Source organism: Rhinoderma darwinii (assembly GCF_050947455.1).
Source record: "Rhinoderma darwinii isolate aRhiDar2 chromosome 5 unlocalized genomic scaffold, aRhiDar2.hap1 SUPER_5_unloc_52, whole genome shotgun sequence".
NCBI lineage: Eukaryota > Metazoa > Chordata > Amphibia > Anura > Rhinodermatidae > Rhinoderma > Rhinoderma darwinii.
In genome coordinates, this window is record NW_027461812.1 from 489,003 (window position 1) to 516,621 (window position 27,619).

General features: G+C 46.4%; 1 protein-coding gene across 1 annotated transcript; it reads left to right on the plus strand.

The window, feature by feature from the left end:
- LOC142696305 (fucolectin-like) lies at window positions 1-27,619 on the plus strand. Its single transcript, XM_075847636.1, has 4 exons — window positions 1-53; window positions 3,412-3,485; window positions 22,830-23,112; window positions 27,334-27,619. The coding sequence occupies exons 1-4, from the start codon at window positions 1-3 to the stop codon at window positions 27,509-27,511; spliced, it is 588 nt and encodes a 195-aa protein (XP_075703751.1). The 3' UTR covers window positions 27,512-27,619.

Sequence of the window (27,619 nt, forward strand, 5' to 3'; positions counted from 1 at the left end):
ATGACAGTTTTCTCTTCAGAGCGAGAAAAATCGTTCATAAAATCCATAGACAGGTAAGACCAAGGTTTCTGTGGAACAGGCAGTGGAAGTAGCTTATCCATTGGATGAGTTTGAGGACTCTTAGCAGGAACGCAGACATCACAAGCAGAGACATAGGAACTCACATCACGAGACAAAGATGGCCACCAATAGAGCCGCAAAACTAAATTTTTAGTACCTGTTATCCCCGGAGGGCATAGAAGAGTTTGGAGGGGACAAAGTAGAGTCTAAAATGGAAAGAGAAGTCTGGAGAGGACAGAGATGCCACGAGAAGAATGTAGATTCTAGAGGGAACAGAGGAGTCTGGAGGGGACAAGGGGATCTGGAGGGACCATGGGGGTTTGAAGTAACCATGGGGTCTGGGGGGGCCATAGGGGTCTGGAGGGGACAGAGGTGTCTGGAGGAGATAGGGATCTGAAGAGAGGACAGAGGTATCTGGAGGAGACAAAGGTGTCTAGAGGGGACAGAGGATTCTGGAGAGGATAAAGGGGTCTATAGAGCGCACAGAGGGGTCGGTAGGGCACAGAGGGGTCTGGAGGGGAGACAGAGAGGTCTGAAGGGAGGACAGACAAGTTTGGAGAGGACAGTGAAATCTGGAGGGGACAGAGAGTCTGGAGGAGAAAAAGGGGTCTGGAAGGGACAGAAAGCAGTCTGGAGGGGTCTGGAGGAACGACAGAGGTGTCTGGAGGGCATAGAGGTGTCTGGTGGGAATAGTGGGGTCTGGAGTAGATAGGGGTCTAGAGAAAGGACAGATGTTTCGGGAGGAGACAGAGGCATCGGGACGGGACCGAGGTGGTGGGAGGGGACAGAGAAGTCGGGAGGGGACATAGGTGACTGGCAAAGACAGAGGAGTCTTGACAGGATTGATAAATATGGAGGAGACAGAAAGGTCTGGAGGAGACATAAGGGTTTGAAGGGTTGAAGGGGAGAGAGTGGTTTGAGGGAGACAGAGACATTTGGAGGGAACATAGGTGTCTGGAGGGGACAGAGGGGTCTGGAGAGGGGACAGAGGGGTCTGGAGAGGGGACAGAGGGGTCTGGAGGGGACAGAAGTGTCTGGACGGGACAAATGGGTCTAAGGGGAGAAAGGAGTCTGGAGGGGTCATGGGGGTCTGGAGGGGTCTGTGGGAGACAAAGGGGTAAGGAGAGAAGACAGACTTGTCTAGAAGAGATAGGGGTCTGTAGAGAGGACCGAGGTGTTTGGAGGAGACAAAGGTGTCTAGAGGGGACAGAGGATTCTGGAGGGTACAAAGTAGAGTCTAAAGGGGAAAGATTAATCTGAAGTAGACAAAGGTGTCTGGAGGAGAAAGGTGTCTGTAGGGGACAGAGGTGTCTGGTAGAAAAAGAGGTCTGGAGGGGACAGAGGGGTCTGGAGGGGACAGAGGGGTCTGAAGGGGAAAGAGGGATCTGGAGGGATGACAGAGTTGTCTGGAGGGGACAGAGGTGTCTTGGGGAGATGGGGGTATGGAAGAAGGACAGAGGTTTCTGAAAGGAAAGAGGAGTCAAGCGGACAAATGGGTTAAAGAGGACAGAGTAGTCTTGAGGGGCCATGGGGGTCTGGAGGTAACAAAGGGGTCTGAAGGAAACAGATGGGTCTGGAGGGAGGACAGAGGCATCTGGAGGAAACATAGGTTTTTGGTGGGGGCATAGGTGTCTGGAGAGAGAACAGAGGTGTATTGAGGAGACAGAGGTCTGGAGGGGATAGAGGGGTGTAGAGGGGATAAAGTAAAGTCTTAAGAGGACATAGCTTTCTGGCGGGGACATAGGTGTTTGGAGAGGACAGAGGAGTGGGGAAAGAACAGAGGAGTCGAGAGGAGACAGAGGTGTCTGGATTGGACAGAGGGTTCTAGAGGAATGACAGAGGGGTTTGAATGGGACAGAGGGATCTAAGGGCACAGAGAAGTCTGGAGGGGCCATTGGGGTTTGGAGAGGATAGAGAAGTCTGGTGGAGGGTAGAGGTGTCTGGAGAGGACAGAGGTATCTGAAGGACATAGGGGTCTGGAGGGAGGACAGAGGTGTTTGGAGGGGATAAAGTAAAGTCTACAGGGACATAAGTGTCTAAAGGGGACATTGGTATCTGGAGGGTACATAGGGGTCTGAAGGGAGGTCAGAGGGCTCTGAAGGGAGGTCAGAGGTGTCGGGCGGGGACAAAGTAAAGTCTAAAGTGGACAGAAATGTCTGGAGAGAATATAGGTGTCTGGAGGAGAAAGAAGGGTCTGAAGGGAGGAGAGAGGTGTCGGGAGTGGACATAGGTGTCTGGCGGGGACAGAGGAGTCTGGAAGGGACAGAGGAATCTGAAGGAGACAGAGGAGTCTAATCGGGACTGAGGGTTCTGCAGAAAGGGCAGAGGGGTTTGGAGGGGACAGAGGGGTCTAAGGGCACAGAGGATCTGAAGTCTTGAGGGGATAAAGGGGTCCGGTGGAGACAAAGGTATCTGGAGGGGATGAAGTTAAGTCTAAAGGGGACATAAATGTCTGGAGAGGACATAGGTATCTAAAGTTTACATAGGTCTCTGGAGGAGTCTAGAGGGGACAAAGGTGTCTGGAGGAGAAAGAGGGGTCTGTAAGGAGACAGAGGGGTCTGTAAGGGGACAAAGGGTTCTGGAGGGAATACAGCAGAGTCTAAAGTGGACAGAGGAATCTAGAGGGGACAGAGGAATCTAAAGGGGACAGAGGAATCTAGAGGGAACAGAGGAAACTAGAGGGGACAGAGATGGTCGAAGTGGACAGAGGGGTCTGAAAGGGACAGAGACATCTAAAAGAGGCTTCTTTCCTTCTCCCCATTGAAATAAGCAAGCCCACTTGGCCGATGTGAGTGTGCATGTGTATTAGGGAGTCAGGAGGATTATGTTCACAGCTATCTATAGTGCATGAGCACCTTAACATTATAAATCCTTCACTTTACTTATCTTGTACTGATCCTGATTACATTATACTCTAGCCACATCCAGAGCTGCATTCACAATGCCATTGCTTTCTTGTTAGCACTCAGGCTACAGGACGGCAGAACTGCTGCATTGTGCTAATTCATTGTCTGTACAGCGCATGTGTGCATTGTGGGAGATGTAGTGTTTACACTGTACAGTATTCTGATGTAGATATTCTGCACTACATAGGAGAACAGCTGAGCTGTGCCTGTCATCTCAGCAATAACAGATTCCAAGCAGCAGCAACCAGCAGAGTAAATGCAGCTCTGGTTGTGACTGGAGTATAAGATATGATAGAACTCAAGATCAGTAAAGTAAATATTTACAAGTTTCTGACTATTATATAGAGATTTATTATCATCATTATTATTATTTTTTTTTACCTTCAGTAACTTTCTTGGGATTAGTAAAATCTCCTTCTTGTCTGTGTTTCTTTCTGTCCTCCAGAATGTTTCTTCTGTCGTCTGTGTTTCTGATCGGATCTCTGGCTCTGGCGCTGGGATGTCGTCTCGAGCCTGGAGGTGAGAACTTCTACACATAGGATTGTAAAGCTGTAATATATCTGTACCCCACACAAGAACGTAGGGTTATAGTCAGGGGTGGGATTAAAATTTTTAACAGCAGGTTCCCTGTTTTTCGGACAAAGATATATGCGCCGCGTAGGGGGGGGGTCACGGTGGTTTGCAGTGTATCGCGCCATTGAAAATGAGTCTAATAATAAAATAAAACAATTACGAAATTCCAAATACCTCCTACATTAAAGTGGACTCTAAATAAAGAAATTCCCTGTCCAGAATGCTTTAGTGTGAATTGCCACACTATGTAAATAATTACATAAGCGTACAGACCTACCCACACATTATATCAAACTCACCCATTACGTATAGGCCAATATGCGCACATTCAATATCCTAAGCGTGCTCAGCCCATTTAGTTAGACTGTGCACATGAGAAGGGTGGAGGACAGTGCGGCGTGCGCAGTAAGCTATGATAACTCTCCCGGCTAATGCACAGATACGGTGCCAGGAGCAAGCTCAGTACATATATACAGCACCAGAACAAGCTCAGTACATACATACTGCACCAGAACAAAACTCAGTACATATATACAGCACCAGAACCAAACTCAGTACAAATATATACAGCACCAGAACAAAGCTCAGTACATACATACAGCACCAGAACAAAACTCAGTACATATATACAGCACCAGAACCAAACTCAGTACAAATATATAGCACCAGAACAAAGCTCAGTACATAAATACAACACCAGAACCAAGCTCAGTACATAAATACAGCACCAGAACAAAGCTCAGTACATATATACAGCACCAGAACAAAGCTCAGTACATATATACAGCACCAGAACAAAGCTCAGTACAAATATGCAGCACCAGAACAAAGCTCAGTACATAAATACACCAGAACCAAGCTCAGTACATATATACAACACCATAACCAAGCTCAGTACATAAATACAGCACCAGAAAAAAGCTCAGTAGATAAATACAGCCTCAGAACTGTCACAGAGCGGGTTAGTGGACCCACTAGGCCGTACCGCCGTAGCGGGAAGGCAGCTGGCCAAACCACAGGAAACCCCAGAAATACAATGTCCCGCACAAGGGTACCTGGATAGTCCAGACGGTGACCTAAGCTCTGGCACAGATTGAGATGGTTGCAGCAGACAGCGCCAAACGTCGCGGATGACACAGGAGCCGCAAGTTGTGCCAGACTTGGTGGATTCCTCCGGACGTGGCAGATGACATAGGAGGCAGATGACACAGGACGTGGTGGATTCCTCCGGAAAAGGCAGATGACACAGGACTTGGCAGATTCCTCTGGACGTGGCAGATTCCTCTGGACGTGGCAGATGACACAGGACGTGGCAGATGACACAGGACGTGGCAGATGACACAGGACGTGGCAGATTCCTCTGGACGTGGCAGATTCCTCTGGACGTGGCAGATGACACAGGACGTGGCAGATTCCTCTGGACGTGGCAGATGACACAGGACGCGGCATGACTTGATACTAAGGCAAAGCATGGGAAACAGGAACGGGGAACAAGGCACGGGTAACAACAGGAACGGGAAACACTAAGGGACCATTTGCAAGAAAGACTGGGAAAACTAACAACACTCAGGCAAGGATTAGAAGGCCAGGGGCCTTCTTATAGACTAGGAAATCGTGGCAGTTGATGATGATGACTTCCTCCTATTTGCGCGCGCTGGCCCTTTAAGGCCGGGCACGAGCGTGCACGCGCACCCTACGGGACACAGCCGAACGGAGCGGAAGTAAGCGCTGGCGTCTCCTAGGAAGGAGATGGGGACCAGCGCTCACAGAACCATGGCTGCGGGCATCGGGTGGTGAGTAAGCCCGACGGCCCGCGGCCATGGACGCTACAGTATCCCCCCTCTTACGCCCCCTCTTCTTGGGGCAAGAGTGAGAGAGGAACTTTTTAATAAGAGCAGGAGCGCTGAGGTTCTCTTCTGGCTCCCAGGACCTCTCCTGAGGACCAAACCCTCTCCAGTCCACCAAATAGAGAGTAAACCCGACGGCCCGCGGCCATGGACGCTACAAGAACAAAGATTAGTACATATATACAGCACCAGAACAAAGCTCAGTACAAATATACAACATCAAAACCAAGCTTAGTACCTAAATACAACACCAGAACAAAGTTCAGTACATATATACAGCACCAGAACACCGCTAGGAACTTATATACAGCACCAGAACCAAACTCAGTACATAAACACAACACCAGAACAAAGCTAAGTACCTAAATATGGCACCAGAACCAAGCTCAATACATATATACAGCAAAAAAACCAAGCTCAGTAAATATATACAACATCAAAACCAAGCTTAGTACCTAATTACAACAACAGAACAAAGTTCAGTACATATATACAGCACCACAACCAAGTAAGGAACTTATATACAGCACCAGAACAAAGCACAGTACATCTATACAGCCCAAGAACCAAGCGCAGTACATATTTACAGCACAAGAACAAAGCTCAGTACATAAATACAACACCAGGACAAAGCTCAGTATATATACTAGTCTTTCTCAATGAATTAGAATATCATCAAAAGATAATTGATTTCAGTAATTCAATTCAAAAAGTCTCTCTCACATATTATATACATTCATTACACACAGAGAGATCTATTTCCAGCATTGTTTTTCTTGTAATGTTGATGATTATGGTAACAGTTAATGAAAACCCAAAACTTATGTCACTCAGATAATTAGAATATTATATAAGCCCAATTTTTAAAAAAAAAAACGTATTTTTAATACCGAAATGTTGTCCTACTAAAAAGTATGTCCAGTATCTGCCCTCAAGACTTGGTCGGTGCTCCTTTTGCATGAATTACTGCATCAATGCAGCGTGGCGTGGAGGCGGTCAGCCTGTGGCACTGTTGAGGTGTTATCAATGGGGCGTGGCATGGGGGCGATCAGCCGGTGGCACTGCTGAGGTGTTATCAATGGGGTGTGGCATGGAGGCGATCAGCCTGTGGCACTGCTGAGGTGTTATCAATGCGGCGTGGCATGGAGGCGATCAGCCTGTGGCACTGCTGAGGTGTTATCAATGCGGCGTGGCATGGAGGCTGTCATGGGGTTTCGTTAATCAACAGAGACAGTGACGACAGAGTAGCTCCAACACGATTTATTTCATCCAATGCTGACAGAACAAGTAGCCTTCACTGCATGCACAACACACAGTCTACAAAATAAGCTAATCACAGAAACATCCTCAGAGCGCTGGCCTCCGCTTCAGCTATCCTGAAGGTCTAAATCCAGAACCCCCATCCTCCCCAGGACAAGCCCTTATATACCCCTCAGGGGGGGAGAAACATCTTGGCAGTTTCTAGTGACCATCATTATAATGACTTTAGTTCATGTCTCTACTGTCTGTAAGCGAGTAGTGGTCCTTTGTAATATTATGTGTATTGCCACAGCCGGGATGAGAACACAATGGGGGGAGTTAATTTGATCTGCTTGGTTTGCTGCTCTCTAGCTGAGTGATGGTGGTGCCTCGTGATGACCCCTGTGGGGACTAGACAATGAGGACACTTTTTGTCTTGTGGCTGCACCTCTGACTCATCTGATTGTCCATATGCTGGAGACACGACCTGTGGTACCTGATTACAGAATCATTCCTCTCTGCTGAGGACTCATAATAAACCACACATAATGCACCATCACAACCTCTCCCCTCATATAAGTGAGCTGGCCATGTGGCCTACACAGGCCGCTGGCCACCTAACTAATAAGCCACTTATTACAGTTTAATAGGAACAGTCCAGAGGCTGTAAAGAAAGTCCAATGCACATTTATATCTGGGGCAAAGAGCAATGTCTGGAAACATCATCACAAGGTTCAAGAAATTTCTACAAATGTTCCACATCATCTGTTTGTTTTGGAAGATCTAATCTGGTGGCTTCCAGGATAGTCCAGCCCATGAGATGGAGTCTCTGGGGTCAGGAGGTTTCCTGGGACCTTTTATCCAGTTTACAGGTTTCTTCAGACTCCGCATTGTCCATCCAGATACTTTTCTCCCCACTGCACCCCACCACAATATATTGGGTAATGCTGGCCTACTATCTGACCCATCACCCAGGCAAAGATCATACCACAAAATACAGTCACTGTTCAAAATTGTAGTGAGTCCAGAGAATTTGGTGGCAGAAGATGGGGAGATAGAAGTCCAATCGGTTTGAGAAAACAAGGGCCATAATTAAAAAGGGTCTAAAGTCTCACCATCATGAAGGTCACCACTGCTGTTGGGACCAGTGTCTTGTTGTCCTTCACAGACCTGCTCCTCCAATGCTCCTTCTTCCACCTTAGAACTCGCTGGCACTTCAGTGTTCTCCTCATCCGTGTTGGAAGACTGTATGCCTGGAGAGTCCATACTGACTGCAACATTCACAGCATCATTGGACAAAGACAAATCAGACCTCAAGGTAACCTGGGTTCATCAACCTTTTGGAGATCCTGAGGTGAAGGGAATGCAGGAAACACATCGCCAGGAGAAGCACAAACATCATTGCTCACTAGTGTGTCTGTTTCGTCTGACAACCTCGGTTGGGCTTTCAGAACTGGCACTGGTGATCTCAGTGCTAAAGGTTTCAAGAGGTCCAGTGCTAGTTATATCTCCTGTGTCTTCATCATCCACACCAGTGCTAATTATTGCTCCTGTATCTTTATCATCCACAGGATTTGTTTCTGTAGATATAGAGACATCCTCTGTATGAATTCCTTCCGGTCCCAAATTAAGTTCAGAATCTTTTCCCTCTTCCTGGTGCTCCCACATCTTATGGGATATGCTGCCCCCACACTCCACATCACTCACCTCGGGACACTCTGGAGCTTTCTCTTGAGATCCATAGCGATCAGAGCCTGGAGCAGTAGCACAATCCTTAACACAGTGTTCTGGCCGTACAAACAATGTTTGCGGCACCTCTCACTCCGCTGTTGCCATACACCAATTCCAGTCCCAGTCCCAGAACTTGTCATCCTTGGAGGCCAAACATCCCAGAGCATCCATGGTTTCCTGGTGCACCTCCCTAGCTCGCACAAGAACATTTTCCTTCCTTGCCATAGTCAGAGCCTTATCCCAAGCCCAGCGTTCAATGTCTTCTGTAGCCTTTGGCCCGAGACAGTCCATTGCCTCCTGGTAAACCACAATTGCTCTCCTCACGATAGACATCCTGGTGTGCTGACCTCTGTCCATCTCTCCTGCACTCTGTTGATCCCACTTCTAACACCAGTTTTCATGGGGTTTGTTAAGTTAATACAAGATCAACAGAGCCAGTGATGACAGGGCAACTCCAATAGGGTTTATTTCATCCAATGCTGATAGAACAAGTAGCCTTCACTGCAGGCATAACACACAGTCCACAAAATAAGCTCATCACAGAAACATCCTCAGAGCACTGGCCTCCGCTTCAGCTCTCCTGAAGGTCTAAATCCAGAACCCCCATCCTCCCCAGGACAAGCCCTTATATACCCCTCAGAGGGGAGGAACATCTTGGCAGTTTCTAGTCACCATCATTATAATAACTTTAGTTCATATCTCTACTGTCTGTAAGTGAGTTGTGGTCCTTTGTAATATTATGTGTATTGCCACAGCCGGGGGGAGTTAATTGGATCTGCTTGGTTTGCTGGTCTCTAGCTGAGTGATGGTGATGCCATCTGAGGACCCTCTGTGGGGACTGTACAATGAGGAGACTTTATGTCTTGTGGCTGCACCTCTGACTCATCTGATGGTCCATAGGCTGGAGACACGACCTGTGGTACCTGATTACAGAATCATTTCTCTCTGCTGAGGACTCACATTAAACCACACATAATGCACCATCACAGATGTGATCAGCCTGTGGCACTGCTGAGGTGTTATCAATGTGGCTGGGCATGGAGGCGATCAGGCTGTGGCACTGCTGAGGTGTTATCAATGCGGCATGGCATGGAGGCGATCAGCCTGTGGCACTGCTATGGTGTTATCAATGTGGCTGGGCATGGAGGCGATCAGCCTGTGGCACTGCTGAGGTGTTATCAATGTGGCGTGGCATGGGGGTGATCAGCCTGTGGCACTGCTAAGGTGTTATGGAAACCCAGATTGTATGATAGCAGTTTTCAGCTCGCCTGCATTGTTGGGTCTGGGGTCTCTCATCTTGCTATTGACAATACCCTATAGATTCTCTATGGGGTTTAGGTCTGGTGAGTTTGCTGTCCAATCAGGCACAGTGATACTGAGTTTATTACTCCAGGTTTTGGTACTTTTGGCAGTGTGGGCAGGTGCCAAGTCCTGCTGGAAAATGAAATTCGCATCTCCATAAAGCGTGTCAGCAGAGGGAAGCATGAGGTGCTGGAACATGTCCTGCTCGATGCTGCGCTGACTCTGGACTTGATATAACACAGTGGACCAACACCAGCAGAAGACACAGCACCCAAACCATCACTGACTGTGGAAACGTCACACTGGAGCGCAAGACACTTGAATTGACGCCTCTCCACTCTTCCTCCAGACTCTGGGAACGAGATTTCCAAATGAAATGCAAAATTTCATTTATGAAGTTTCCACAGTCAGTGATGAAGCAACCTGGGCTTCCATAACAGCTCAGCTGGAGCGCCGAATAACAGCGGTCAACCTCCATACGAATGTGTCATCCATACAGGATCATACATTGACTAATTGCCTGAGGAAGGTCATGGTATTGACTGAAACGTCGCACTGTCATTGGCTATAAATATAATAAATTATTCATCTGCAAAAGAATTTCCACTTTGGTGTGCATAGTGCTTTTTCTCCATTGGGGCTGTATATATGTACTGAGCTTTGTTCTGGTGCTGTATTTATGTACTGAGCTTGGTTCTGGTGTTGTATATATGTACTGAGCTTGTTCTGGTGCTGTATTTATGTACTGAGCTTGGTTCTTGGTCTGTATATATGTACTGAGCTTTGTTCTGGTGCTTTATATATGTACTGAGCTTTGTTCTGGTGCTGTATATATGTACTGAGCTTGTTCTGGTGTTGTATATATGAAAATTCACTGAAGTGATAAATGAGTAAAATGTATAATTTTTATTTCATAGCTATCTAAAAACAGGGATACAATCACCACTGTGAAAAGCCCAACCGTGTATTTAAAAACGTATTAAACACAATACTCCCAGTCCTAGTTCGTTTGCGAACCCTTTGTGACTGGGTATGTAAACAGAGATATCAAAATATGGAATCAGCGTATAACATTGGTAAAGCAGTGGTTTGGACCCTCGTTCACACAAGAGTCTGCGTTAACCGCACCAGATTCTCCCAATGTACAGATGCACAACAATGCCACTGCCCCCTACGCAAAATTCCCTCACTTCACCCGACCCTACGCGTTTCTATACTTATCATCAGGGGTCTGTCAGTCTGGCCAGGATGCCAGCGATATATCTTCAGCAGCAGGTATTCTACTGCACAACACGGAAGCATGCACGCATAGATGTCAGCGGCATGCTTCACTCTGGGACCCTGAGTCACTATGAACTGAATACTCCGCCCCCTGGCTCCGGCAGCATACATCAAACAGCCAATCACACTGGCCCAGCACATCCATGATGCTCAACCATGTGACTCCCGGCTGTCAGCTGACATACCCGGAAGTAACAATGTAAACAACACAGAGCATGCTGACTCAATGGGAGGCTGTAGAAGTATCTGTTTGCTAAACAAAGCCTCATGCTACTCAAGGATGGAGTATAACACTATTAGGTTGGATATATGTTGCGGATCAGCTCAGGACCGCAATTGGACTACCACGATAGGAGCACCTACCCTGAAAATACATAATATATGGATGGAAGAACGACGTAATTGTAAACCTCACATAAAATGGATTACGTTTTTCAAACATTACAACAGGAAAACATGTCTGGAAATGGGTCTAGAGGAATCTGATTTAGAAGGACTAGAAGCACTGGAAGGGTTACTTGAAGAATCAAGTAGAACCCCAGGACTGGGTCCTTTTACTAATCTAAGAACTAGAAGTAGGAAATTACCGCCATTGGGAGATTTTACCAACGTAGATCTGTTCGTAGATTTGGTGGGTGAAGAGATCAAAGCTTTGAGTCAGGATATGAGGGGCATTGATAACAATCTGTCTTGGTCTGAACGTGTAGCTCTTACCACTTTGGAAAAAAGACGTAATATCATTCTAAAAGCATCCGATAAGGGTGGGAACATTGTGGTCATGAGTCGAGAAGACTATAAGAAGATGTGTGAGGACATATTGCTCAATCCTGACTGTTACACCATTCTAAAAGAGAACCCCACAGCAGTGTTCAAGAAGGAGCTTTTAGGCATCCTGCGGGATGCAAAGAGCAGGTCTTTGATCAGTGCTAGCGAATTCAACTTTCTATTTCCTCAATTTCCTATTATGGCATGCTTTTATAGCCTGCCAAAAATCCACAAGGGCTATCCTCCCCTACGTGGTAGACCCATTGTATCAGGTATTAATAATCTAACCCAGAATGTGAGTACATATATAGACCAGGTGCTGCGTCCGTTTGTGCTAGGTCTCACATCATATGTACGTGATACCATGGATGTTTTAAAACAAATTGAGGGTATCACTTTGGAACAAAATACATTTCTGGCGAGTTTTGTGACCTGCAAAACGGCTGGAGTTGTCTATTTAATCACATGTCCGTGCCCACTGAATTACGTGGGCAAGACGATACGGCAGTTTCAGCGCCGGATTAGGGAACATGTTGGAGATGTTACAAATGAAAGAGATACTTCCATATCAAAACATGTGCATGCAAAACATCAAGGCAGGGCAGAATGTTTAAAATTTCAGGCAATTGAATTGGTACGTCCTCCTAAACGGGGAGGGGATTGGGATAACCTCATTCTGCGTAAAGAGGCCCAATGGATCTACAGACTGGCTTGCGTACATCCTGAAGGTTTAAACGAGCAAACAAATTATACCTGTTTTATTTAATATACAATCCATATCAAGTCATAGGGCTTTTTTGGTCCTCTGGGTGGGGATATGGTAATGCATTCCTAGTCCCAGTGTAGTCACTTGTAATATATCAATCAATAAGTAGCAGGTATGGCAATTGAGTCCAGGAGTGTGTCATATGTTTTATGTGAGGTTTACAATTACGTCGTTCTTCCATCCATATATTATGTATTTTCAGGGTAGGTGCTCCTATCGTGGTAGTCCAATTGCGGTCCTGAGCTGATCCGCAACATATATCCAACCTAATAGTGTTATACTCCATACTTGAATAGCATGAGGCTTTGTGTAGCAAACAGATACTTCTACAGCCTCCCATTGAGTCAGCATGCTCTGTGTTGTTTACATTGTTACTTCCGGGTATGTCAGCTGACAGCCGGGAGTCACATGGTTGAGCATCATGGATGTGCTGGGCCAGTGTGATTGGCTGTTTGATGTATCCTGCCGGAGCCAGGGGGCGGAGTATTCAGTTAATAGTGACTCAGAGTCCCAGAGTGAAGCATGCCGCTGACATCTATGTGTGCATGCTTCCGTGTTGTGCAGTAGAATACCTGCTGCTGAAGATATATCGCTGGCATCCTGGCCAGACTGACAGACCCCTGATGATAAGTATAGAAACGCGTAGGGTCGGGTGAAGTGAGGGAATTTTGCGTAGGGGGCAGTGGCATTGTTGTGCATCTGTACATTGGGAGAATCTGGTGCGGTTAACGCAGACTCCTGTGTGAACGAGGGTCCAAACCACTGCTTTACCAATGTTATACGCTGATTCCATATTTTGATATCTCTGTTTACATACCCAGTCACAAAGGGTTCGCAAACGAACTAGGACTGGGAGTATTGTGTTTAATACGTTTTTAAATACACGGTTGGGCTTTTCACAGTGGTGATTGTACCACTGTTTTTAGCTAGCTATTAAATAAAAATCATACATTTTACTCATTTATCACTTCAGTGAATTTTCAAATGTTCATATTTGTGGGAGCGCAATATATATCGTTAAAATACAGTGAATTATGGTGTTGTATATATGTACTGAGCTCGGTTCTGTTGCTGCATATATGTACTGAGCTTGGTTCTGGGTCTGTATATTTGTACTGAGGTTGGTTCTGGGGCTGTATATATGTACTGAGTATCATGGTTCTCACCGGTTTATTTTGGATCCTCCGTGTCTACCGGGAGATGGTGCTTGTAACCCAGGGCAACGCTTGGCACATCAGGTTTAGAGGCATATGAAGTCAGATGAATAGGCCAGAAGTCAGGACAGGCAGCAGACGTAGTTACGGGTATAGATAGCAATAGGTCAAGGCAGGCGGCAGGCAAGGATAGTACAAGTTCAGGCAGAGGTCACAACGGGAAATCAGACAAAGGCAGAAGGCAAGGTAACAGGGAAAACTGGGTACAGGGAATCTCACAGGAATAACTTGGTTGAACAAGCAAGGATCTGAGGGAGGCGGATCCTTAAATAGGAAGTCTTAGGATTTTTGCACACGCCAACCCTTTAAGAAGAGAAGAGTCAGCGCGTGCGCCCTCTAGTGGCTGCAGCCGCACATCATGGATGATGGCCGTGGAGGGAGGCGAGAGATGCCGTTACCCGACGACGCCCAGAGCCTCCGGATCGGGTGAGTGGATCTCAGGACGAGCATGAGGGAATGGAGCGTGCAGGAACCGGAGGAGAGGCCATGGAAGCAGTGGGGAATGGCGCGGCAGCCGTTACAGTACCCCTCTTTACGCCCCCTCTTTTTTGGCTTGCTTGGGAACCTTCGTTCAAAGTCCTTGATGAGAGCTGGGGCGTTGACACTATCCACGGGCTCCCATGATCTCTACTCAGGACCATAATCCTTCCAGTCCACCAGGTATCACAATCTCCCCCGTGTTTTTTTGACATCAAGGATCTCTTTAATCTCAAACTCAGCATCAGCCGCAGGAGCAGGATGGACAGGAACTTTTTGGGAAAATCGGTTGAATATTGTTGTGGTTTCAGTAGAGAAATGTGGAAGGAAATAGAGATTTTCAGAGACTGGGGAAGGCGAAGTCTGAAAGTTACTGGATTAATCTGTTCTGTTATCTCATAAGGATCCAGAAACTGAAGAGATAGCTTGTAACAAGGAGTCTTCAGTCGTATGTACCGGGTAGACAGCCAGACTTTATCGCCAGGAAAAAGCTGCGGCGGTATCCTGCATTTTTTATCCGCGTTTCTCTTGAACCTGGCTACGGCTTTGTGGATGGAGTCCTTGGCCTCCTGCCATATACGTACAAAGTCACGGTGGACAATGTTTGCAGCTGGAACCTCATAAGGTACAGAAACTGGTAGAGGTATTCCTGGGTGCTGGCCATACACCAAGAAGAAGGGAGAAGAGCGGGTAGATTCCCCCGTATGGTTGTTGAAGGCAAATTTGGCCCATGGAAGTAGACTTGCCCAGTAGTCTTGTCATGGAGACACAAAATTTCTGAGGAAACTTTCAAGTATTTGGTTTATCCGCTCTACTTGACCATTGGATTGAGGATGGTAAGCAGAAGAGATGTCAAGTTTGACCTCCAGCAGTTTGCACAAGGCTCTTCAGAACTTGGATGTGAACTGAACGCCTCTATCAGAGACAATATGTTTAGGAAGACCATGAAGGCGAAAGATGTGCTTGATAAACAGCATTGCCAGTCGGGAAGATGACGGAAGGCCTGAAACAGGGAAAAATGCGCCATTTTAGAAAAGCGATCTATGACTACCCAGATCACGGTACACCCAGCAGAACTTGGCAGATCAGTAATGAAGTCCATGGCAATGTGCGACCAGGGAGAGTCAGGCACGGGTAGAGGATGCAAAAGACCAGCAGGTCTTAAATGGGAGACATTATTCTGAGAGCAGGTGGAGCAGGCTGAAACAAAGTCTTTAGTGTCTTGGAACATGGAAGGCCACCAGTACTGACGACTAATCAAATTGAGAGTATTTTTCATGCCAGGGTGCTCAGAAACCATGGAGGCATGACCCCAGCTAAGAACACAATCCCTTTGTTTAAGGGGTACGTAGGTCTTTCCTCGGGGAATGTGTACCACTACTGCCGGGGCAATGATCATAATGCGTTCTGGATCTATAATGAACTGGGGACTGGGCTCTTGATCTGTGGGGTCAAAAGAGCGAGATAAGGTGTCAGCCTTGGTATTCTTTCCAGTGGGTCTGTAGTGAAGATGGAAATCATATCTGGAGAAGAATAATGCCCACCATGCTTGGCGATGATTTAGGTGTTGAGCAGATTGCCAGTAAATGAGGTTTTTATGATCTGTGTAGATGATGATAGGATGCCGTGCACCCTCTAGCAAATGTCTCCACTCCTACAGGGCCAATTTAATAGCCAAAAGTTCTTTATCTCCAATTCCATAATTTTTCTCCGCAGGTGTGAATGATTTGGAGAAAAAAACACAGGCCACCAGTCTCCCTCTACAAGTCTTTTGTGAAAGCATAGCTCAGACTCCCACAGATGAAGCATCGATCTCCAGAACAAAGGGTTTGGTGGAATCCGGTCTATGTAGGACTGAAGCAGAAGAGAAGGCAATTTTAAGGGCTTGGAATGCGGCTTTGGCCTCTGTGGTCCAGTCTTTGGCATTAACCCCCTTTTTGTTCAGTGCAGAAATAGGAGCCGTCATAGAGGAGAAATGAGGAATAAACTGGCGGTAATAATTTGCGAATCCCTGCAGGCGTTGGACAGCTTTGAGTCCTTGCGGACGAGGCCAGTTGAGAATTGAGGATAACTTGGCTGGATCCATTTGAAGTCCCTGGTCGGAAATGACATACCCCAGAAAAGGCAGGCTGGTTTTCTCGAAAAGGCATTAGCAAACAGAGAGTTCTCTCGCAGACGCTGTAACACTTGGCGCACATGCACAGGATGGGATTGAATATTGGGGGAGAAGATTAAAATGTCATCCAGGTATACCACCACACAGCTGTACAACAGATCCCGAAAAATGTCATTAACAAAGCCTGAAAAACCGCAGGAGCATTACAAAGTCCAAAGGGCATGACGAGGTATTCAAAATGCCCATCACGAGTGTTGAACGTGGTTTTCCATTCGTCTCCTTCGCGGATACGGATGAGGTTATAAGCTCCACGAAGGTCTAGTTTGGTGAAAATTCTTGCCCCCTGTAACCGGTCAAAGAGTTCAGAGATCAATGGTAATGGGTACTTGCTTTTTAACGTGATATTATTCAACCCACGGTAATCAATGCAAGGACGCAGGGAGCCATATTTTTTCCCCACAAAGAAAAACACTGCACCAGCAGGAGAGGAGGACTTACGGATAAATCCTCTCTCCAGATTCTCTTGGACATACCTAGACATGGCCTCCATCTCGGGCAAAGACAAAGGGTAGACTCAGCCTCTGGGAGGCGTGGCGTTGGGGACCAGGTCTATGGCACAGTCGTATGGCCTGTGAGGTGGCAGGGATTCAGCTTGTTGTTTGCAGAAAACATAAGAGAAGCTTTTAAATGGAGTAGGAAGTCCTGCTGAGTTAGGTTCTGTAGGCTGAGGCATGGATGGGCGAATAGTTTGTAGACAATGTTGGTGACAGAAGTCACTCCAGCGGGTAATTTCACCTCCAGTCCAGTCAATAACAGGAGAGTGCTTCTGCAACCACGGTAGACCCAGTATCAAAGGGTTCAGAGAGTTCTTTAAAACATAGAAGGAGATAGGTTCCCTGTGCAGTGCCCCTGTTAACATGAAAATGGGCTCGGTGACAAGATAGATAGTCTCCTGTAGAATCCTCCCATCCACAGACGCAATGGACAAAGGTTGGGTTAGTTCTTGAACTGGGATTTTGTAGCGATCCGGAATCTAGAAAGGCTTGAGCGCAGAAAGTGGTTCCCGTAAAGGACAGTTTTGCTGGTATGGTCATCTTTTGAGAGGGTGGTACTCCACCTAGGGTAGCCTCTCCTACTTGCCCTAGGCATTGGAGTTTTCCGGCCTCACTGGACAGTCCTTGAGGAAGTGCGTTTTACCACCACAATATAAAGATAAATTCAACTTACGTCTATTCTGGCGCTCCTCACTAGTGAGTCTTATTCTCGCCACCTGCATAGGTTCATCCGACCGAGAGGAAGATGAGGCAAGAAGAGGCCGTTGGAAAGTTGGTGCCAACCGTGATGTCTGATTGCCCCGAGCAGATTCTTGCTGTCTCTCGCGGAAACGTATATCAATCCGATTTGCAAGAGTGATCAAGTCATCCAAGGATGGTGGAATGTCTCGGCCAGCAAGTTCATCCTTGATTCGGCCCGCCAGACCCTCCCAGAAGGTAGATACCAAAGCCTCATTATTCCACTGGAGTTCTGTAGCAAGGGTGTGAAATTGAATGGTGTATTGACCTACAGTGGAGGTTCCTTGCTGGAGCTTGAGAAGAGAGGAAGCTGCTGAAGACGCTCGACCCGTTTCTTCAAACACCTTTTTAAATGTGGAGAGAAAGTTCTGAATATCATACATTATGGTAGTTTCTCTCCCAAAAGGGTGATGCCTAAGCCAGAGCTTCGCCAGACAGCAGGGACAGGATATAGGCCACCTTAGCCCGGACTGAGGAAAAATGATGCGCCATGACCTCAAAATGGATGGTGCATCGAGTAACAAATCCCCTGCAGGTTTTGGGGTTACCCTCATAGCGGGCAGGCGTAGGTAAATGTAGTCCTGGACTGTAGACAGGAGCTTGCGGTGTTGGTGGCAGTATCGGAGGCGCCGGAGGTGCTAGTTCGTTCAAATGAGTGGACACATTTTGCAGAAGCTGGAAAACCTGGTCTTGGCGCGCTCGTTGTCTTGAAAGTTCCTGAGCCATATCAGCCGCATCAGGCAGGGCTATGTCAAGGGGATCCATGGCTTGTTCAAACTACCACGGATCTCACCGGTTTGTTTGTGGATCCCCTGTGTCGTCCGGGAGATGGTGCTTGTAACCCAGGGCAACACTTGGCACAGCATGTTTAGAGGCAGTCAGATGAATAGGCCAGAAGTCAGGACAGGCAGCAGACGTCGTTACGGGTATGGATAGCAATAGGTCAAGGCAGGCGGCAGGCAAGGATAGTACAAGTTCAGGCAGAGGTCACAATGGGAAATCAGACAAAGGCAGAAGGCAAGGTAATAGGGAAAACTGGGTACAGGAAAGCTCACGGGGATAACTTGGTTGAACAAGCAAGGATCTGAAGGAGGCGGATCCTTAAATAGGAAGTCTTAGGATTTTTGGACACGCCAACCCTTTAAGAGGGGAAGAGTCAGCGCATGCGCCCTCTAGTGGCTGCAGCCGCACATTGTGGATGATGACTGTTGAAGGGGGTTGAGAGATGCAGTTACCTGATGGCGCCCAGAGCCTGCAGAGCGTCTGGATCGGGTGAGTGGAGCTCGGGACGAGCATGAGGGAATGGAGGGTGCAGTAACCGGAGCAGAGGCCATGGAAGCAGCTAGGAATGATGCGGCAGCCGTTACACTGAGCTTGGTTCTGGGGCTGTATATATGTACTGAGGTTGGTTCTGGTGTGGTATATATGTACTGAGCTTGGTTCTGGTGTGGTATATATGTACTGAGCTTGGTTCTGTTGCTGCATATATGTACTGAGCATGGTTCTGGTGTGGCAAATATGTACTGAGCTTGGTTCTGGTGTTGTTTATATGTACTGAGCTTTGTTCTGGTGCTGTATATATGTACTGAGCTTTGTTCTGGTGCTGTATTTATGTACTGAGCTTGGTTCTTGGTCTGTATATATATGTACTGTGCTTTGTTCTGGTGTGGTATATATGTACTGAGCTCGGCTCTCTTGCTGTATATATGTACTGAGCTCGGCTCTGTTGCTGTATATATGTACTGAGCTTTGTTCTGGCGCTGTATATATGTAATGAGCTTGGTTTTGGGGCTGTATATTTGTACTGAGCTTGGTTCTGGGGCTGTATATATTTACATTCTCTTAAGGTAAGAGTAGATGTTAAAATCTACTTTTACCTTAAGAGAAGGTAAATATATACAATAAAAACTAAACCCATAAAACCATGGAGAAATCTCAGTTTTTTCCAATTCACCCATTATATGGTACTTTAAATGGTGCCAATAAAAACTATAACTCCTCCCGCAAAAAAAATAAAAAATACACACACCACTTCATTGACGTAAAAATAAAAAAGTTATAAAGCTCCTGACCACTTCAGTGTCTCAGTATTCTGCTTTCTCTCTTCTGTACGGCTCATTCTGCTTTACAGCTAATTCAAAACCGTTCCAGATCTGTGGCCGCCTAACAGCGTCTTCAAAGTTCTGTCTTCAGAGTTCGGTGGGGGGCCCAGACTTGAAAAAATGCCTGGGGCCCATGGTACCCTTAATCCGCCCCTGACTCTATAATGCCTCCTGGCCATGACCCATTTCTGCAGAAATGTGTCAATTTGCTCAATCAGATGTCTTCAGAAGCTCACTTTTTCAACATTTCTGCACCTATAAACGAAGAGCAAATTCTTATGGTGCCACACTCTATGCCACTAAATATAACAGTATCATACACTGTGTCCACGAATATAATAGTGCTACACACTATGCCCCTGAATATAATAATACTATACACTGTACCCCTGATTATAATAGTACCATACACTGTACCCCTCATTATAATAGTACCATACACTGTACCCATGAATAAAGTTGTGTCAAACACTGTAAAGAAATGCACCACACACAGTGCCCCCTGTAGATAGTGCCTCTCATGGAGCCCCCTGTAGATAGTGCCCCTCATAGAGCCCTCTCTAGCTAGTGCTCCCAGTAGAGCCCTCTATAGATAGTTCTCCCCATAGAGCCCTCTGTAGATAGTGCTCCCCATAGAGCCTTCTGTAGGTAGTAGCGTTCCCTGTAGATAGTGCCCCATGAACTGTTCCCTGCAGATAGGGCCCACTGTAGCGTTCCCTGTAGATATTGCCCCCTGTGGCATTCACTTTAGCGTTCCCTGTATAGTGCCCCCTGTAGATAGGGCCCCACTGTAGCGGTCTCTGTAGATAGAGCCCCCTGTGGCGGTCCCTGTAGATAGATCCCCCTCGTGCGATTCAAACACCGCACCACAGGTCAATTTATGAATGTTTTTCTGCTTCATGGTTTCACTGACGTTACTGTAATACGCTGCGGAATTTCCGCAATTAAATTTATTGCGGAAAATCCACAGTGTTTACGGTACATGTGGACATAACCTAAGGGTATGTTCACACGTACAAAAACAAGTGGCTGAAAATTACGGAGAGAAAACATCCTCTAATTTCAAGGCCTATTTTGAAGCTGAAAATGAAGCTTTTGTTTAGACGTTTTTCACTGGAAAGATCCGCTCCAGTAGTGACACGCTGCTGCTTTTAACGAGGCGTTTTTTGAATTCAGCAGTGTAAAAATACACCTCATGTGAACAGCACCGTGTATTCAATGGGAAGCCGTATGAAGGCGTTTTGCTAGTGTTTTTCCAGGCGTATTGCAAGGTGTTTACGCTCAGAAATACGTCGAGGTGTGAACATACCCGTTCAGTTAAAGTCAAGATCATTTCAGAATAGTCCAGCAGGATAACTTAGGCCACACCATATAGTCTGGGACGCTGCACCCAGGGCCGGCTCCAGGTTTATGTGGGCCCTTGGGCGACACATACTTAGTTAGGCCCCTTTGCGAGGGAACTCACGGCGACAGTAAAATGCCAAAAATCTTCACTTTGTGCCCCAATATAGAAGTTAGGCCCCCAGTTTGTACCCCCGTAAATTTAGTGCCCTCTGTAGATAGTGCCAAACAGCACCCCTCCCAGGTAGTGCCACACAGCTCCTGACGTCACTGTCACTACTAGCACTCTGCCTGGGAGTGGCGAAGCTAAAGGCTCATGGGCCCTGGTGCAAGAATTTAGCTTAGGCCCCCCTGCCCCTCCCCAACACCACCAGACCCTTGCGCACGCCAATGCCCAGCTGCCTTGCCCGACAGACCCCATGAATGCCCCCACAGTATAATGCCCCCATAACTGCCCCTCACACAGTATAATGCCCCATAGCTGCCCCATACCGTATGATGCCCCCATAGCTGCGCCACACAGTAAAATGCCCCTCAGATGCACCATACAGTATAATGCCCCCTTAGCTAAAGCATTCAGTATAATGCCCCCAATAGCTGCCCTATACAGTATAATACCCCCATAGCTGCACCATACAGTATAATGCCCCCCATAGCTGTCCCATACAGTATAATGCCCCCATACAGTATGATGCCCTCCATAGCTGCCATATACAGTATAATGTCCCCCACAGTTGTCCCATACAGTAAAATGCCCCCCATACAGTATAATGCCCCCTCTGCAGCTACAGAAGGGCCCCCCTCCCATACCTAGTATAATGCCCCTATATATAGCTAATAGAAAAATAATAACATAATTACTTACCTACCTCCGTTCCCACGACGTGTGGAGGATCCTTCTCCTCCTCCTCTGCACTGTGCTGTGAGTGACGTCACTACATCGCGCCTGCCTGTGCCGAGCTGCTCACGGCACAATGAATGCTGCAGCGAGACCGTGGACGCAGGCTTAGTTGGAGGCGGGACCAGCACGGTCAGGCTGGGACACTGCTCTGGTCCTGGCATCGCTATCCATATTCACGGTCCATATATGGACAGCGATGTCAAGGGCTTTCCCAGAGACGGAGTCCCGGAGCAGAGCCGCTAGCGCTCTGCCTGGGACTCCTCCCCTTCTTACATCACTGTCCATATATAGACAGTGATACCTTAATGACGGCAGCGTCAGCACCCGGTGGCCGGGTGGGCCCCGGCACTTGCCCGGGTTTGACTGGTGCTGATGCCGGCCCTGGCTGCACCTTTTCCCTTCCTTTGCATTATGTTCTCCGTACACCAGGTTCCCTTTTCTGCATGAAGGAGCCGCTTCCGGCTGTTTTGCTGGAGACCTCACTCTGGTGCTAAGTCTTGCTCAGGTTCCCGGTGTCTCTAAATTCACAGTGGTTTAGAAATTAGTAAAACCTGTTTGACGCAACCTCACAAAATTGCAGTAAAAAATTGACTGCTGGGGAATGGTGCTCTCAAAAAAAGAGGCCAAAATACACAATAGACAGTGGAATTTTAAATTCGTCACAGAAAAATACATCTCAGATGTGGGGTGGTCGGCTGGACGACAACGAGCCGTGTCATTTGTTCCTGGATCTGGCAGTGGAAAAATGTTTTTTTATATTAAATTCAAAAAACAAAACAAATCCCCCGGTTTACTTTAATTTTAGTCCATGTCAATTATTGGGAATAATAAGGGAAACAGACGGCAGGAGAACAGATGCCAGGACTCCCATCTCAGCTTTATATCATTTAAATCTCTTCTGTTTTTATTTCCTCAGCCACAAATATAGCAAGAAATGGAGAAGCCTCCCAGGAATCTGTGTTAAAAGCTGAGCCAGTGGGATATGCAAAACATGCCATAGATGGGGTGAAAAACTCAAATTACTACAAAGGCTCCTGCACTCACACCAATGGGGTAAAAGATCCCTGGTGGAAGGTGGACCTGAAACAGATCTACAAGATATCAAATGTTGTCCTAACAAACAGGCAGGACTGTTGTGCGGAGCGTCTGATGGGAGCTGAAGTCCGAATCGGGAATTCCCCCGACAACAAAAACCCAGTGTAAGTTCTTCATAGCAAGAGTCAATAACTCACTTTCCACTCTTGGAGTCCACGAGAACATACCACAAAAATGTCCTGACTTGTGTTTCTCCACAATGTCCTGTCTCGTGTTTCTCGACAATGCCCCGTCTTGTGTTTCTCCACAATGTCCTGTCTCGTGTTTCTCCACAATGTCCTGTCTTGTGTTTCTCCACAATGTCCTGTCTTGTGTTTCTCCACAATGTTCTCTCTTGTGTTTCTCCACAATGTCCTGTCTTGTGTTTCTCCACAATGTTCTCTCTTGTGTTTCTCCACAATGTCCCGTCTTGTGTTTCTCCACAATGTCCCGTCTCGTGTTTCTCCACAATGTCCTGTCTTGTGTTTCTCCACAATGTTCTCTCTTGTGTTTCTCCACAATGTCCTGTCTTGTGTTTCTCAACAATGTCCTGTCTTGTGTTTCTCCACAATGTCCTGTCTCGTGTTTCTCCACAATGTTCTGTCTCGTGTTTCTCCACAATGTCCTGTCTCGTGTTTCTCCACAATGTCCTGTCTCGTGTTTCTCCACAATGTCCTGTCTCGTGTTTCTCCACAATGTCCTGTCTTGTGTTTCTCCACAATGTTCTGTCTTGTGTTTCTTCACAATGTCCCGTCTTGTGTTTCTACACAATGTCCTGTCTTGTGTTTCTCCACAATGTCCTGTCTTGTGTTTCTCCACAATGTCCTGTCTTGTGTTTCTCCACAATGTCCTGTCTTGTGTTTCTCAACAATGTCCTGTCTTGTGTTTCTCCACAATGTCCTGTCTTGTGTTTCTCCACAATGTTCTGTCTTGTGTTTCTCCACAATGTTCTGTCTTGTGTTTCTCCACAATGTCCTGTCTTGTGTTTCTCCACAATGTTCTGTCTTGTGTTTCTTCACAATGTCCCGTCTTGTGTTTCTACACAATGTCCTGTCTTGTGTTTCTCCACAATGTCCTGTCTTGTGTTTCTCCACAATGTTCTGTCTTGTGTTTCTCCACAATGTCCTGTCTTGTGTTTCTCTACAATGTCCTGTCTTGTCTTTCTCCACAATGTCCTGTCTTGTCTTTCTCCACAATGTCCTGTCTTGTGTTTCTCCACAATGTTCTGTCTTGTGTTTCTCCACAATGTCCCGTCTTGTGTTTCTCCACAATGTCCTGTCTTGTGTTTCTCCACAATGTTCTCTCTTGTGTTTCTCCACAATGTCCCGTCTTGTGTTTCTCCACAATGTCCCGTCTTGTGTTTCTCCACAATGTCCCGTCTTGTGTTTCTCCACAATGTCCCGTCTTGTGTTTCTCCACAATGTCCCGTCTTGTGTTTCTCCACAATGTCCTGTCTTGTGTTTCTCTACAATGTCCTGTCTTGTCTTTCTCCACAATGTCCTGTCTTGTCTTTCTCCACAATGTCCTGTCTTGTGTTTCTCCACAATGTTCTGTCTCGTGTTTCTCCACAATGTTCTGTCTCGTGTTTCTCCACAATGTCCTGTCTTGTGTTTCTCCACAATGTCCTGTCTTGTGTTTCTCCACAATGTTCTGTCTCGTGTTTCTCCACAATGTCCTGTCTCATGTTTCTCCACAATGTTCTGTCTGGTGTTTCTCCACAATGTCCTGTCTCGTGTTTCTCCACAATGTCCTGTCTCATGTTTCTCCACAATGTCCCGTCTTGTGTTTCTCCACAATGTCCTGTCTTGTGTTTCTCCACAATGTCCCGTATCGTGTTTCTCCACAATGTTCTGTCTTGTGTTTCTCCACAATGTCCTGTCTTGTGTTTCTCCACAATGTCCTGTCTTGTGTTTCTCCACAATGTTCTGTCTCGTGTTTCTCCACAATGTCCTGTCTTGTGTTTCTCCACAATGTCCTGTCTTGTGTTTCTCCACAATGTCCCGTCTTGTGTTTCTCCACAATGTCCTGTCTTGTGTTTCTCCACAATGTCCTGTCTTGTGTTTCTCTACAATGTTCTGTCTTGTGTTTCTCCACAATGTCCTGTCTTGTGTTTCTCCACAATGTCCTGTCTTGTGTTTCTCCACAATGTCCCGTCTTGTGTTTCTCCACAATGTCCTGTCTTGTGTTTCTCTACAATGTCCTGTCTTGTGTTTCTCCACAATGTCCTGTCTTGTGTTTCTCCACAATGTCCTGTCTTGTGTTTCTCCACAGTGTCCTGTCTTGTGTTTCTCCACAATGTCCTGTCTCGTGTTTCTCCACAATGTCCTGTCTTGTGTTTCTCCACAATGTCCTGTCTTGTGTTTCTCCACAATGTCCTGTCTTGTGTTTCTCTACAATGTCCTGTCTTGTGTTTCTCCACAATGTTCTGTCTTGTGTTTCTCCACAATGTTCTGTCTTGTGTTTCTCCACAATGTTCTGTCTTGTGTTTCTCCACAATGTCCTGTCTTGTGTTTCTCCACAATGTCCTGTCTTGTGTTTCTCCACAATGTCCCGTCTTGTGTTTCTCCACAATGTCCTGTCTCGTGTTTCTCCACAATGTCCTGTCTTGTGTTTCTCCACAATGTCCTGTCTCGTGTTTCTCCACAATGTCCTGTCTTGTGTTTCTCCACAATGTCCTGTCTTGTGTTTCTCCACAATGTCCTGTCTTGTGTTTCTCTACAATGTCCTGTCTTGTGTTTCTCCACAATGTTCTGTCTTGTGTTTCTCCACAATGTTCTGTCTTGTGTTTCTCCACAATGTTCTGTCTTGTGTTTCTCCACAATGTCCTGTCTTGTGTTTCTCCACAATGTCCTGTCTCGTGTTTCTCCACAATGTCCTGTCTTGTGTTTCTCCACAATGTCCCGTCTTGTGTTTCTCCACAATGTCCTGTCTCGTGTTTCTCCACAATGTCCCGTCTTGTGTTTCTCCACATTGTTCTGTCTTGTGTTTCTCCACAATGTTCTGTCTCGTGTTTCTCTACAATGTCCTGTCTTGTGTTTCTCCACAATGTCCTGTCTTGTGTTTCTCTACAATGTCCTGTCTTGTGTTTCTCCACAATGTCCTGTCTTGTGTTTCTCCACAATGTTCTGTCTTGTGTTTCTCCACAATGTCCCGTCTTGTGTTTCATCCACAATGTCCTGTCTTGTGTTTCTCCACAATGTCCTGTCTCGTGTTTCTCCACAATGTCCTGTCTCGTGTTTCTCCACAATGTCCTGTCTTGTGTTTCTCCACAATGTCCTGTCTCGTGTTTCTCCACAATGTCCTGTCTTGTGTTTCTCCACAATGTTCTGTCTTGTGTTTCTCTACAATGTCCTGTCTTGTGTTTCTCCACAATGTCCTGTCTTGTGTTTCTCCACAATGTTCTGTCCTGTGTTTCTCCACAATGTCCTGTCTTGTGTTTCTCCGCAATGTCCTGTCTCGTGTTTCTCTACAATGTCCTGTCTCGTGTTTCTCCACAATGTTCCGTCTTGTGTTTCTCCACAATGTCCTGTCTTGTGTTTCTCCACAATGTCCTGTCTTGTGTTTCTCCACAATGTCCTGTCTTGTGTTTCTCCACAATGTCCCGTCTTGTGTTTCTCCACAATTTTCTGGTTTGTGTCTGGGTTTTTTGGCTTCTCAATGTCACACATTATCATGATTCTTGCAATTGCCTCCATCCTTTTCTGTTCCAGACTTCATAAATCTTAAACAGAAATAGCTTCCACCTCTATCCCCCTTAACACTTCCCTATATTCCTGATACCTGATAAAAATATAATCTGGCCATGAAATGAGATTATGGTCAGCAATTAATAGGTCCTGTTCACCTGTAGTGTATCGTATGATTGCCCTATACCCGGGGGATGGGTATTGTGTATGGCTGTATGCAGCGCTTCTGTCCAGAAGTATAGATAACCAATCGGTCATGTGTTACCGTCAGTTTATATCTCAGGTCTATTAATTTATTTGGTTCCCTGACTGGCACTTTGAGGATTTATTGAGTCATTTTATATTCACACACATTACTTTAGGCTTCAGAGAGTAACATAAACGTTTCCCTATATAAAGTAGATTTTACAGACCGTCATTTCGGCTCACATGACGCACAAGACGAGGAGGATACAAGATGTTCAGTTTTTAAGTCATCCACATCTGTTCGGCTGTAATTGGTCACATTGAAGTTTGAGTATTGTTGAACGGATCTTTACGTTAATGTTATTACCTCAGCCCAGAAATGACGGATTTTATATTCAATCTCGACCCATGTGTAATGAATGTTGGGAAATAAGCAGTTGATGATCACAGAGTCTTGTTGCTTTTCTCCTCCAGGTGCGCCAAGGTCACCAGTGTTGCGGCTGCCACAATGACATTTTGCTGTAATGGGATGGAAGGTCAGTACGTCAGCGTGGTGATCCCAGGACGCACAGAGTATCTGACGCTGTGCGAGGTGGAGGTTTATGGAGACCCGGTCAATGTGATTCACAGTGGGAATAAAGTCTGCTGGTAGCTGCCAAGTTCTAGGAGATCTTCAAAAATATCAGATCTTTTCTTCAGCTTCTCCGGCTTGTTTGGGGATTGGAAGGAACATGTTCTACACTGATAATTCTGTATTAAA